At 41.3% G+C, this 14,890-nt stretch overlaps 1 protein-coding gene and 1 long non-coding RNA gene across 2 annotated transcripts; one reads left to right on the top strand and one right to left on the bottom strand.

Annotated features, from left to right (window-relative positions):
• Positions 1–15: 15 nt before the first annotated feature.
• LOC113099692 (tripartite motif-containing protein 29-like) lies at positions 16–1,877 on the bottom strand. The gene is made up of 6 exons (XM_026264618.1): positions 1,323–1,877; positions 1,115–1,210; positions 551–784; positions 333–471; positions 205–240; positions 16–68 (listed from the first exon to the last, which is right to left on the bottom strand). Exons 1-6 carry the CDS (start codon positions 1,872–1,874, stop codon positions 16–18), a joined length of 1,110 nt encoding a protein of 369 aa, XP_026120403.1. The 5' UTR covers positions 1,875–1,877.
• Positions 1,878–13,667: 11,790 nt separating this feature from the next.
• Positions 13,668–14,180, top strand: LOC113099693 (uncharacterized). The gene is made up of 3 exons (XR_003289503.1): positions 13,668–13,924; positions 13,994–14,038; positions 14,120–14,180. It is a non-coding gene; the product is annotated as an uncharacterized LOC113099693 (long non-coding RNA).
• The last annotated feature ends 710 nt before the right edge of the window (positions 14,181–14,890 follow it).

Genomic DNA, 14,890 nt, shown 5'->3' with positions numbered 1-14,890 from the left:
CTTGTTTTCCATTCATCAGACAGGAATGAGTTTAGGATGAGCTGTATCAGGATCCAGAGTCACATCCACTGAGAAAACAGAGAATACAGATATTCTGTGATGCTGATGTTTTTAGTTAACCCAGTGTTTAATCAGATTGTAGTGCAGTAATGAAGCAGTGAGTGTATGAATGTAAACTAGTGTAGTGCAGACAGCACACTGTACCTGCATACTGCTGCATCCACTTCAGCTCTGTAGAGACTAATGACAAGAAAACAATCAGATCTGAAGCTTATATTTAAAGAACAGAGTACACTATCATGTTTCTATCTGATCAGTGTGTATTGATGTACCAGTTAGTGTGAGTTTCTCATCTATAGTGTCCTTCAGTTGAGTCAGAGCTCTCCTCAGAGTCTCCAGACTCTCATGAGTCTTCATACTGATCTCAGGCCAGTTCCTGGTGTTTGTAGAGCTGCACAGGGATGAGTGAATCTACAGCAGGAGAGAGGAGAAATCCTTCAGCATGTCATATCCTGCATTATGATTGATCAGAGAGATCATGTTGACTGACCTGTAGGAGGTGGAGGTGATCTTCAGTGTGTGAGAGCTGCTCCAGCTCAGTGTTTCTCATCTTTAGCTCAGTGATCTCCTGCTCCAGCTCTTCAATCAGCTCTTGCTCCTGTTTCTCTGCTGCTTTCTGCTGCTCCTCCATCATCTCCAGCAGTTCAGTCTGATGTCTCTCAATGGAGCGGATGAGATCAGTGAAGAGCTCCACACGGACTGCTTTCTCCTTCTCTGTGTTTATCTGCTCAACCAGGACAGGCAACACATTATTAGCAGTGTTTGCTAACAGAAGAATCTGTGTAACTATTGCTCATACATTTTTGTTCACATACATAGGCTACATGTGTTTTCAGAATCCCTCAAATGAAGAATTAAACTTCACTCTGCACCCTGGACGAGAGCAGAACAAGCCCTGGACATTTTAGTTCTTGTTTTATTGGCTGTTGCTGGATATTTTAGTCTGATAGTCATCTGTCATTCGTTTGATTGTTTCTTTATTTTGTTATTGTTATGTCTTCTCAATGTTTCTAAACACTGAAGTTCATTGAAGTCCAAATTATTTTAAACTCACTTTTCTGACTTCTGCTGAGTGTTTGATGTCTTGAATCTTCTTGATTCTGTTCTGGATCATCAGCTGCACGTCTTTCTGTGTCTTCATCAGTTCAGTCTATAGAGAGAACAACACAGACACATTTATCATAACACAGATTAAACTCACAATATGAAATCAAATCTGATTCCTCATGATATCAGTCCTTTAAAAGAATAATAACGTCTACCTTCTTCTCTTGACTCTCCTCTTCTATAGGAACAGTGTTGTGGTTCTTGTGGTCTTTCACAGAGCAGATTGAACACACACATGTCTGATCATCTCTACAGAACAGATCCAGAGGTCTCTCGTGTTTCTGACATATATAGTCCTCCAGATTACTCACAGGATCCATCAGTTTGTGTTTCTTCAAACGTGTCACTCTCAAATGAGGCTCCAGGTGAGTTTCACAGTAAGAGCTCTGACACACCAGACACGACTTCAGCGCTTTCAGCTTTCTTTCCTCACAGAAGTCACACAGAACTTCAGTTGTTTTCTCAAGACTTTTCTTCTTACAGTGATCTACGAGCTCTCGGAGTGTGGTATTAATCTTGAGATCAGGTCTTTGCTTGAATGTTTCTTTACAGTATGGACAGCTGCAAGTCTGGCTGTTGTCCCAGCACTTATTCAGACAGATCTTGCAGAAGTTGTGTCCACATGGAGTCGAGACTGGATCAGTGAACACATCCAGACATAGAGAGCACTGAGTCTCCTCAGACAGTGAACTCATGGAGGATAACATGACTGGAAAGAGACATTATTTAGGATTAATGTGAACTCCTTCAATACTGTTTATGAAGAATCCCATGATGCACCTCATGAAGCTGGTTGAATGTAAAGAGTGTTTAGAGACAAAGAGTGCTGAAGAAACTCAAATATAAAGAGATCATGTACAGTCAGCCACTCTGTCTCTTGGTTTTTCTTGCTGTTAGTGAAGATTCTGCCATTGTTCTTTCCCTCTTAAAGCCTTTTAAAGAAAAATGATAGTTTAACTGGTTAAAATGTGAAAACTGATAGTGATGGAAACACAATCATTCGTTTGAAACAAAGTGAGTGTTCAGAAGAGACAGGATTGAACTAGTTAACTGGTAATATGTTGCATTCGCTACAGGATGTCAGTCACGACTCAGGGAGACAGTATCAGGTTGATGTAGGTTTACTTGGATGTTTATGAGTCAGAATCAGCAATCAGCACGGTATTGCATAAAAGTATTTCTTTCTGTGGTTCCAATATATACAATTAGATATATATGGATGTGGTTCTAAAATGAACAGAAAGAAGGAATAATTACTAACTGTAATATTATCATCCCAAATAGTACAGTATTATGCTCACACACTAAGACATTAGAACAATATTAAACTAACATTAGGATAATATATATTAGCAACAGAACAGCAATCCGCTTTATGAAGTAGTCAACTGCAGCCATTGATTACAATTACAGAATGAATAGTCACCATGAATAATCACTTAATGCTTGACAAACTTCGTACAAATGATGTCTTTCACTACCAGTCAAGATTAGCTTAGCATTAGGATGAATCGTCACATATCACGGCATTAAACAGTGACTAGACACAATCTCAAAGTAACATTAATAATAAACAGTGCACTTACATATCGTCATTGATGCACACCAACTAAAACCAATCAGGAATAATCAGAACAGGTGAATTTAGCAGGAATCAAGCGCTAACAGTCCACATCTGACCGGAGCTTAAGGTAATTTCTCATAACGCAATCGCAGCTACGGCTGATGCAACACTTGCAGTGAACGTTAAGTGAGGGTATACTGCCACATACTGGACATAGTAGGTAATGCTTCTGAATTAACTATATACATACTTGATTCCTTGAGGCCTTTTGTACAGCCGCCCCCAAATTTAGGCACTAAATTTTGTCCCTGATAAATGGTCCGCAGTTATGAGGTATCTGTGTCATCAGGAATGGCAGGAAGTACAATCATCCTTGAAACTGGTCTGGTATAAGTCCGTCCCTTGATGAGCACCTCCGCAGTTCTGATATGTCCATCTGAAACTTGGCATGACATTGGTGACCTTTCCGATCAACCACATAGCTCTAGGCAATTGGGGGTCTACCAGCATAACAACGTTTCCAATGGCAATGTCCTCGACATCCTTCTGCCATTTAGATCGAGTTTGCAGATTGGGTAGATAGTACTTGATGAACGCAGACCAGAATAAGTCAGTGAGGATCTGACTGTGGCGCCATCGTTTCCGACTGATCATTTCGCTTTGAGGATATACAACTTGTGGGAGAGAGCCGTCAAGCCGCCCCATGAGAAGGTGATTCGGGGTAACAGGATCAATATCTGAAACGTCAGAGGATAGGTATCCAAGAGGCTTGGAGTTCAGTATTCCCTCTACCTCAGTTAACACTGTCCTGAGGACTTCCTCTGTAACAGATTGAGCACCCACAGAAGCATACAAAGCTGATTTAACAGATCGTATCTCCCGTTCCCATGCTCCTCCGAAATGAGGGGCTCCAGGTGGGTTGAAGCGGAAGTGAACTTTCTGCTTCGCTAACTGTAGCTGTAACTCAGGTGACATACTTTTGAAGGCTTCATGCAATTCTCTCTCCCGCCTTTAAAATTAGTCCCTTGATCAGACCAAAATTCGAAGGGTGTTCCTCTACGTGCCGCAAACCTCCTAAATGCCATAAGGAAGGAATCAGAGTCAATACTTGCTAGTATGTCTAAGTAGATGCATCTAGTTGTTCAAACACTTCCAAATTATTCCCCATCTTTTCTCCACTCTCCGTCCAATCTTTACTGGAGAAGGGCCCAAAGCAATCCATCCCTGTGGAATAAAATGGCAGGCTTAAAATAATTTGAAGTCGAGCTACAGGTAAGTCTGACATTTGTGGGATTTTTAGGCTGGCTCTCCATCTCCGACAGTCAGTGCATCGAAACTGGTGATTGCGGATGGCCTCTCTGCCACGCAGAATCCAAAACTTCCTTCTGACTTCAGCCAGGACTCTCTCTGGGCCAGGATGTTTCAACTGGTGGTCATAATCTTGAATGATGAGCTTGGTAAGGGCATGACTAGGGTCAAGGACAATTGGGTGCTTAGTGCCATGTCGAGTGCTTCGGCTCGTCGAAGTCTTCCCCCCACTCGAATAACATCCATCTCTTCATCCAGCTCTGGACTCAAGGTGAGTAGTTTACTGTTAGAAGGGAGAGGTTTACCTTGTTTCAGGCATTGGATGTCATCAAAGAAACTATCCAGCTGAGATGCTCTCCACTGAAGGATTTCTGCTTGTAGGAAGTCTCCAGCTGTCAGTGGTTCTCCATTTGCCACCCCATGGACACATCGTGCAGTAGTTTCCAGTAATTCTCTGTAAGTTGTAAACTGGCTGGCATCAGGAATTTCTGCTTTGGAGGTCACTACATTTAGGGCGCAAAATGTTGACTTGGCGTAACTCTGAGTCATCTTTCAGACAGCTGGCAGCAGGGCTCTTTGGCCAGTGATCAGAGTGCATTAAAGGAACGGGGGTCCATTGCTCCATCTGTTTGGAGTGGCTAGGTCCTCAAGCGATTTTCCCTTTGTTAGATCATCCGCAGGATTCAGAGCAAAGTCTACGTACCTCCAATCCTGTGGATTTGTAGTTTCTTGTATCTCTGCAACCCTGGTGCCAACAAAGACTTTGAACCGGCAGGACTCTGACTGCAACCAATTAAGTACTGTGGTGGAATCGGACCACAAGGTAATTCTGTGATATTCAAGTGTAAGTTCTTTCCTTAGCATCTCTGCTAACTGAGCTCCACAGAGTGTGGCACAGAGTTCAAGTCTGGGAACTGACAACTGTTTCTGGGTGCAACTCGGGAGCGTGCAATTAGGAATGCTAACTGTACCTTGCCTTGGCTGTTCTCTGTTCTCAGGTATGAGACTGCACCATAGGCCCTTTCTGATGCATCACAGAACACATGTATCTCTCTCCTTACAGAATCATTGTCCATTTCTGGAGTCACATGGCATCTAGAAAAAGTAATGGAGGAAAGAGACTTAAGTTCAGCCTCCCACTGTAGCCAGTTCTGCAAAAGTTCATCAGGAAATAGAGGATCGTCCCATTCTCTCGGCTTAGCCCACAGTTTCTGAACTAGGATTTTCGCTCTGGTCGTGTAGGGGAGAATGAAGCCCAATGGATCATATTGACTGGCGAGAACCCGATATAAATTGCGCATTGTGGGTAGTCCATACTCTAAAGGACGTGCTTGTGGGACAGTGCCAGTGCAGACCCAGAGTGGATTCAGGAACTTCAGTTTCCCTTTGAGACAACCACAGTTCGGGTACTGGCAGACTGAGCTTCCTTAGGTAGATGGCTTACTACTCCAGGTTGGTTTGAAGCCCACTGCCGGATATTAAATCCTCCACTTGCCAGTAGCTTTCTGAGTCGGTCAATCAGCCCTCTGGCCTCATCGGCTGTGTTCAGGCTCTGAAGACAGTTGTCAACATAGAAGCTCCTTTGAATAGTGAATTGCAGGTCATCACACGACTCTGTGTTGTCAAGGAAATGTTTATGCAGGGCATAGGAAGCGCAGCAAGGGCTGCAAGTAGTGCCGAATGGGAGCACCTGCCATTCATAGATGTCCGGTTCTCTGTCTCGTTCCATATCTCTCCAAAGGAATCGGCAGGATAGGTCTGTCCTGTTCCAGAAGTCGAACTTGATGGAACATTCCTTTCACGTCCCCACTCACCGCTACAGAATGCTCCCTGAATCTTATCAGGACTCCAAGGAGTGACGGACCTAGTACTGGGCCAGGTAGTAGGGACTCATTTAGGTTAATTCCCTCATACTGGAACGAGCAGTTGAATACCAGTCGATTTTTGTCATTGTGCATGACATTTGATGTGGTATGAACCACCGCTCAAGGGTCTGTGGTGGTTTGTCTGGATCAAGTTTGGCCACATAACCTTCCTCCAACAATTTCTTGATCTCCGCAGAATAGGTAGCTGCTCGTTCTGGGTCTTTCAAGAGATGCCTTTCAGTTCTACGAAGGAGTGGCATTACGGCTTCTTCGGAGGCGTTAAGACAAGCCATACTGGATTTACGCAACAGTGGGGTGGCATACCTCTGAATGCCATTCACGTCAACTCTCACAGTTCCTTTGTTCAGGATTTCAAGGGCCGCCTGATCCTCTCTGGAGCGAGTGACTTGTTTCTCATTACGATAGGGGAGAATGTCCAGTTCCCATAGCTTTGTGACATTTCTCATCAGCTCTGTATGCTTGGGTGACAAAGAGGGTGAAAAGGACCTGCTGAGGATGAAGAGGATTCAGAAGAAGCTTCACTGGGCCCTGTAGTGTCCAACCCAGTCTTGTTTTGATGGCGGCTGGCCCGCCAGGTGGTCCCAGGTTAACTGGCTCGATTGGAGTGATTAGATGAGGGCTGATCAGCACCAATCAGCAAGAGTGGGTGAATCTTCTCAAAGGACTGGATAGGAAGTCCCTTTAGGTGTTTGTACTTACTTACAAGGGCCTCCATAGGATAGGATTGTTGAGCTAACCCTAGGTGGTCGGCTGTGAAGGCTTGCTTGATATGGTATGTCTTATGTGGTTGCGCCACTGGAGAGATGCTGAATGAAACCTTTGAGCCTTGCAGTTGCGACACTTTCTGATGGATGGTTCTAATGGATAGCTTCTCCTCTTCCCCTTTCAGATTCAGTTTCTGGGCTGCAGCAAACAATAAGATGGTGCATTCCGATCCATCGTCTAGGATGGCATAAGTGTCCAAGGTGCGGTTATTATATTTCAGCAGAACTCTGACTACCTTTGAGCAGAACCCGGCTATCTGTTCCAGGTTTGTCCAGGTATAAAGTTTCTGCAGTGGAACTTGATGCTGGGGAATTATCTTTGACTGACTTGTAATTGATGTCATGGAGTATCAGCAAATGTTTCCCTTTACACTTGTTACAGGGTTTCTTCAGGTTGCACTGTGCAGATAAATGTGACCTTCCACAGTTCCAACACCGTTTGTTAGTCTGAATCCATTGCTTCACTTGTTCGGTCGTGAGCTGCTGGAAGTTGACGCACTGACTAAGGAAATGGTCTGCATTCTCACAATAGGGACAATAGGCTTTAATTTTCACCTTGTTCTCTGGCAAAGTGGCAGGTTTGCTTAGGGAGGAAGTTGTATTTGTGGCAGGGCTGCCTGCTCCATGCAGTACAGTAGCTGGTCTTGACCTCTTTGTGTTTATCAGACCTTTGCTTTGGCCAACCTTTCATCTGAGTGTTTCCCACCACATCACTACTTTGACACCATGATTCAGCTTGCAACCATTTGGAGAACTCTGGAAGTGTAAAGCTTGAGGATTGACTAGGCAGCATTTGTCTCCTGAAAGCAGCTCTTAAATCAGGTGGCAGCCTAGTCAGCAGACGAACCACATGAGAACCGCACGTCAATTCGGCATCCCCATCTGGTCCCAGGGATTTCAGCAGTCCTACCAGAGCTTGAACTTGTAATGCAAACCTTTCGAAGGCTTCAGGGTCTCCTGGAAGAACATCTGGTGCATCCATTACTCGAGCAATCTTACTCAAAGCAAGTTGGTGAGGCTTACCAAATTTCTCTGTCAAGGGAGCCATTGTCTCTGTATAAGGTTATGGAGAGTTAAGGAAAGAATCCGCAATCAGTCTTGCCTCTTCCAGTTGCAGATGGTCCACCAAGATCTGGAACTTGAACAACTCTGACGCATCTTCAGGTAGCAGATTGTGGAGCACAAGCTTCAGGCGAGCAAACTCGCTTGGATCTTTATGCACCAGGTAGGGTATACTGGGTTTAGGACCACTGTATTCTGCAGCTGACTCTTTTAGCTGAATGGAAGGCTGCTCTGCCCAAGAAGGCTTGGGTTTCTGAGTAGGTAGGGGCACTGAGTGATAGTACATATCGATCTTTGATCTCGGAGCAGGCACGTAGCCGCTCTGGAATCGGTCAAATGGCCCATAAACTCGGTCAGCAGCATATTGTTGGTCAGGGTATTCATAATGCACAGGAGGTGGCTCTTTATAAGGCTGTGCTGGTCTGGGTGGTGATCTGCTAGGGGTGCCATGCTTTGATGCAACTTCTTCTTTCATTAGCTGTAACTGACCCATCATTTTGTCAATCAAAACCATCATGCTTTGTGGCTCAGTCAGGGAGGCTCTCTGCTGCTGAGGTGGGTAACTTGGGTCATTAGCACCATGACTCACAATATAATGTGAATAATGTGGAGTCCTAACTGGCAGTGAATAAGGATCAGGGGAACCCACATATGAAGGAGAAGCATGCGAGTCAAGCGAAGCACCCTTTCCATACAAGGTAGGTGGAGCACTGGTACTTATTTGAACCTTGAGTGGACTGTAGGTGCATACTGGTCGTTAGCGGTCTGCTCATGGAATGGAGTAGAAGCTTCAGGCAGCTTTCTAGTAGCAGTCCGATACTGGGAGGCTCCGAAGGACTGAGCTCTTGAATCTGGAAGGCAGGGATATGAAGTGGACTCTGATGATGGGTTTGCTTCTTTAGGTGGGGTACGATGTGCCATCTGTTGTGTACCTTCTGCTCTCACTGAATTCCTGGTTTTGTCTGTGCTCATACCATGCTGTTCTTAAAGTATAAGGATGTTTGTTATGTGGCTGATAACCTCCATAGTTCACTTCAAAATCATCAAAGCAGGCAGGGTGACGTGTCTGGCGTTTTGGCCGTACGGCCTCTGGAACAGTTCCTCTCTGATGCTCATCAACCATGCTGTCACTGTAGCAAATAACCTCCGGCTCGAAGGACCACAATTTTCAGAAGAGACAGGATTGAACTAGTTAACTGGTAATATGTTGCATTCGCTACAGGATGTCAGTCGCGACTCAGGGAGACAGTATCAGGTTGATGTAGGTTTACTTGGATGTTTGTGAGTCAGAATCAGCAATCAGCACGGTATTGCATAAAGGTATTTCTTTCTGTGGTTCCAATATATACAATTAGATATATATGGATGTGGTTCTAAAATGAACAGAAAGAAGGAATAATTACTAACTGTAATATTATCATCCGAAATAGTACAGTATTATGCTCACACACTAAGACATTAGAACAATATTAAACTAACATTAGGATAATATATATTAGCAACAGAACAGCAATCCGCTTTATGAAGTAGTCAACTGCAGCCATTGATTACAATTACAGAATGAATAGTCACCATGAATAATCACTTAATGCCTGACAAACTTCGTACAAATGATGTCTTTCACTACCAGTCAAGATTAGCTTAGCATTAGGATGAATCGTCACATATCACGGCATTAAACAGTGACTAGACACAATCTCAAAGTAACATTAATAATAAACAGTGCCCTTACATATCGTCATTGACGCACACCAACTAAAACCAATCAGGAATAATCAGAACAGGTGAATTTAGCAGGAATCAAGCGCTAACAGTCCACATCTGACCGGAGCTTAAGGTAATTTCCTCATAACGCAATCGCAGCTACGGCTGATGCAACACTTGCAGTGAACGTAAGTGAGGGTATACTGCCACGTACTGGACATAGTAGGTAATGCTTCTGAATTAACTATATACATACTTGATTCCTTGAGGGCCTTTTGTACAGTGAGAGACTCGTAAACTTACTGAGCAATCTGAACTATGACCTGCTGTTTAAAGAAAGTACAAAGTACAAGCTTTATATTTTCCAACAAACATATAAATCTCCTTATCAAAAATTTGATTAATCTTTCCACAAAATATATTAAACGATCATAAGTTATTGTGTAATGTTAAAGTGATTTTCAGCTGCAGTGAAGCAGGTTTGTGTTCAGTTTGTCTGCAGGTCATTTACTTCCTGTTTTATCTGTTTGTCTTTATGTCGCGTGACAAAATGACAGAAACACTAAACTTTGTTCGATCTAATGACATACTGTTAATACAATTCTGATATCATTTCAGTGCAGTAAACATCTAAAGTATCTGAATATTTTACACGCTTAAACCTGCTTTTAGTTATTATTTGAATATTAAATGTTCAAACTTTAACTTAAATTAAATAAAATAAAAAGAATGGGGGGAAATGCATAATTTTGGTTGTGTATGGCACGTTAGGCTTCGTCATGGTGAATGCTTATTGGTCGCCGAGTAAAATTTTTTTATTTGATTTGCAGCGCGTGAGCAAAATCCATTTCAAGTCGAAGAACAGTTTGTCCATCTATATAATAGACAGTTGTTAGCAGCTTTTTTTTTTTATTTTTATTTTTTTTTTATTGGGTTTACGAAAATGATTTAGACCTCCGCAGCCTCGTCAATCAGCAGACTTAGATACTCCGGCCACGACCACCACGGTCTATGAAAGCCAAACTGGCCCTTCTGCGAATGCTAGCAAATGCACAAGCGAATGGAGGGACACAGTACTTAGACGGTTCAGTAGCAACACTCGTCGCCTGCAACTCTTCTGAGGGTAACTCGTTTGTTCAATTCACTTATTGAAGACAGCCCTGGCTTCCATAAGACCTACTAAGCAGGGCTGCGTTTCCCAAAAGCATCGTAAGCCTAAGTTGATCGTAAAAACGATCGTACGATTGATCTTAATATTACGGTCTGTTTCCCAAAAGCATCGTAGCTTAAGTAGCACTTGAAAATCTTCGTAGATCTACGAGTGCTCTGGAGTAATCGTACATCCCCAAGTGCATTGTAAGAAGACAGATTTATGAGGACACCTGCAGGACAACCGGCAGATTACACTTTTATCTAGATTTAACACACTGCAACGCCAGTAATATAATAATATTTTGATTGTACTTTATTGTACACTTTATTGTACTCGTTTATTGTTTACATGAATTTATAAATGAAATAAATAAAAAGGGGAAAACAAGATGAAAAAAAAACACATCTTTGTTTTTCTCTATCTCCTCTAAGAGGACATTAATTTCATCCTTTTGAAAGGTATCTTTTTTTTTTTTTTTTCAGCTATTTTGTCAGTGTCTCCGCCTGTATGTAGGTGCTTTATATAGACTTGATTGTATTGATTGGTAATCCAAAACAGATGACAATTATTAGGTTAAACGTTCAGAATACGATTCCATATAAGGTTACATTTTAGCACTTCGCGAATGGACAGCGACTCCTAAGTAGCACGTAGAGCGCGTTCTCGCGCGTTCATGTTAAGTGCATTTTTGGGAAACGCTCGTGGAATTGCTGCGAGCGTTCGTAAGTTTGCACGTAGAAAACGCTCTTAAGAGCTAAGATACATCGTTATCGGGAAACCCGGCCCAGGTGAATTGTTGATGAATGTTTGTGGGTTCTAACTGCATTTGTGTTTTATACTTGGCTGTCTGTAAAGATATATAGGCTTATGTCTGCTTGGTGCGTGCATGAACTGCTGGGAGGTGTGTAACCAGGTTAAAAACAAGTATTACCATTAAGTAATAGCAGAATATACATTTATTTTTGTCCTTTATTTATTTTGTTTAGAAAATTAGTCCTTTAGAGTATTTAAAGTCCTTGAAACCAGAGGCGTAGATTACGCGGTGGACGCGTAATTCCACTTTTAATATCATGGAAATTCGTCCCCCGCACTTTTTCAGTCAAATGTGTTCGCATAGATGTTTTCAAGAGCTGGTGTGAATAAATATAGATTTAAACTCAAAGAGACAAGATAGTCTGCGCATGACCTAATATTTTTTTCGGACCCATAGGCTAAAAACTCCTGCAGTGTGTGTTTCATTCATCCTCGAAGCCGGAGCGCGCTCTCGCGCAGAAAGTCATAAAAGGAAACTCCTAATATGGACAACATAGTCCAGCTATCGTTGTCGCTAATGTTCTATTGTAATGTTTTATATTATATTGTAATATATATATATATATATATATATATATATTATAATTTATGTCCCCCTCACTTCTGAAAAGATGGCTACGCCCCTGCTTGAAACCCTAATAAAAAAGGGTGTTTAAATAAATTATTTTATTTGTTGAAGCACACTTTGTATTTTCTGTATTTTATTTTATCTTTATCTATTTTTCAAGTTCTACCAAAATTTGAATTCTACGCAAATCAAAAACTAAAAAATCAGTTAAACCTTATACCTTGTGTGAGTGCCTCATTATTGTTGTGACATCCTTATTTAGCCTATATTATATTTATACTATTATTTTCTGTCCTTTTCTGTTGTTTAGGCTATCTGTCCTGGGTCAGGTTTCCCGATAACGATGTAGCCTATCCTGTCTTAGCTCTTAAAAGTGCTCATACGTGCAAGGTTATGAGCCGCAATTCCTCGCGCGTTTCCAAAAAATGTAGGCTACTGAACTCATAGAACGCGAGAATAGGCTACGTGCAACTTGAGTCGCTGTCCATTCGCAAAGTGCTGAACTAGGCCATACTAACCTGATATGGAATCGTATTCTAACAATCGTCATCTGTTGTGTATTAGGAATCAAGACAGGTGAAAATAAAAAATAAATTATATAATGACATTCTATATAGATAGATAATTGGAGCTAATATTCTAGGGAATGTCATTCTATATAGATCATTGAAGCTAACTGACTCTTGCCGTATCCGGTCGGCAAAACAGCTGTCTTCTGTTCCTCTTTTAGATAAAAACCCAAGTCTAAATCGTTCATTGTCATTCTATATAGATCTTTCAGATTTAGGTCTGGATTTCCATGCTACTATGATGTTGCCAATGCGTCAAAAAATATTTATCAAATGACAGTGCCCCCTCCCCCCGGCGATGATCCAACGCCCCTCCAGTAGATCTGCTCTGACGCCGACTCTGCATAAACCCTACTAAACCAGACCACTGCCATTAGAAACCTGTTCAGGACAATCTCTCTTATATTTCTATCACTTACCTGTGAGTATCAGATGTGTTCACAAGTGTCTCTGAACGACTCAATATTCTGTTGTTTAAAGAGTTCGATGGTTTCTGGCGTCCATGTTGTAGATCAAGTTAGTTTCACTTTCTCGGAGTCTCTCACTGAACTACAGTGATGTCAGAGCTGTTCAGGGTGTGTTCTATGGAAAGCCAAAGGGCCAAATTTTTGGACATGTTGTGAAAAATTATTGCATATTTAAAGTTCAGCGTTTATCTGTTAAATGTTTAATTTGTGTTAGGATTTATCATCTTACTGAAGCATGAATATGTAGTCATACTCTATTGTCCCCTTCCTCAAATCTTGCCCTGGAGGTCCAATGCACTGCAGAGTTTAGCTCCAACACTGATCAAAGTCACCTGCCTGTGATTTTCTAATGATCCCAAAGACATTGATTGGCATTGATTAGCATGCTCAGGTGTGTTTGATTAGGGTAAGATCTAAACTCTGCTGGAAAGTGGATCTTTAGGTCCAGATTTGAGGATCCCTTCTCTATTGTTTATATATATAAAAAAAATGCTACGGATGGTTCGATTCATTTTTGCATGTTGTAAATGGGCCTTGCAGTGACGTTTTAACCCTTGTATGGTATTTGGGTCTGTAGGTTTATCAAAAAAAAAAAGAAAAAAAAAAAAGAATAATTATTGTGTGTGTGTGTGTGTGTGTGTGTGTTCGTGTGTATAATGATATAGGTGTTAGAACATAAACATGGTTTATAAGGACATCTGTGTCCTCATAAGCCAAAATAAAAGTAATCCAAAAAATGCAGCATTTCACCTGGCTAATGGCTGCTACTGAAAAACAAGGTTGGTTATAAAGAAGTCGGCTAAAGATTGGACTGAAGTGTTAAACCCTTAATTACCTTTTTTTTTCAGGATATCCCACAACAGATTGGGGGTGTTGACTGTGGAGACTTCATGTTGATGGTGAGATATTCTGGTTTTATTTTTTTTATTTTTTTATGATAATGTTTCTTAACTTTTACTGCTTTCCAGTATGCTCTACATCTTTTCATGGGAGCACCCTTTGATTTTACATCTGTAAGTAATTACCAGTTCAAGTAATTGACCTTTATGATGTTGTAGCATTTGAAATATCAAGATTTTACTTTTGTCTTCCAGTGCGACTTTCCAAACATTCGGAGGTGTAGTCTAATTCTTCTAGAAAACTTTGGGGGTTTCTCTAAAAGGTAGATACTGGACATTTACTCCAGCCCACTGTTACATTTTTACCCTCTTATGATTAATTTTAAATTAATCAAGATATGTATATTCCAGTGCAGAAATCCCTACAAGACTCGAAAGAAGAGAACAAGCTACGCTTAGCAGCAGTGAAGCAGTGTGTATATATATTTATATAATTATATTTATAATTATAATATATCTTAACTTTTACAAGAAATATTAAAGTCACATTTTCCTTTAACTTTCTGTAATAAAGGAGCACCCAGTAATCTGGCACATGAATAAAGCACTGAAATGGCTCCATTCCAACAGCCATCTGTTCAAGGGTCCAGTGGAGGAGCCTCTTTTCATCCGGATGGATGAAGCTCAGAAGGAGAAAGCCCTCAACAATCTCTGGGAAGAGACGGAAGGTTTTTGCCATGACAAAATGGGCCTCAGAGTAAATTCTGCATTTGACATATTTTGAAGTTTATTTACATTTTTCTTTCTTTTAAAACGATTAAAAGAATAGTTGGCTTCTTCTTTTTTTCAATTTCATTTTTTTATATTTTTAAAATAAAAATTGCATGCTGCACATATGTTCTTGAAAAAATAAAGGATGTTTTATATAAAAACCTAACATAAGTTTCAAGCATTACTTTTTTTCAACCTCATGATCAGGAAGGAACTCTCATCATACAATGAAACGGATAACTATACAATAATGTT

This window comes from Carassius auratus, unplaced genomic scaffold, assembly GCF_003368295.1.
Source record: "Carassius auratus strain Wakin unplaced genomic scaffold, ASM336829v1 scaf_tig00217014, whole genome shotgun sequence".
NCBI lineage: Eukaryota > Metazoa > Chordata > Actinopteri > Cypriniformes > Cyprinidae > Carassius > Carassius auratus.
This window is presented reverse-complemented; position numbering and strand designations above follow the sequence as displayed.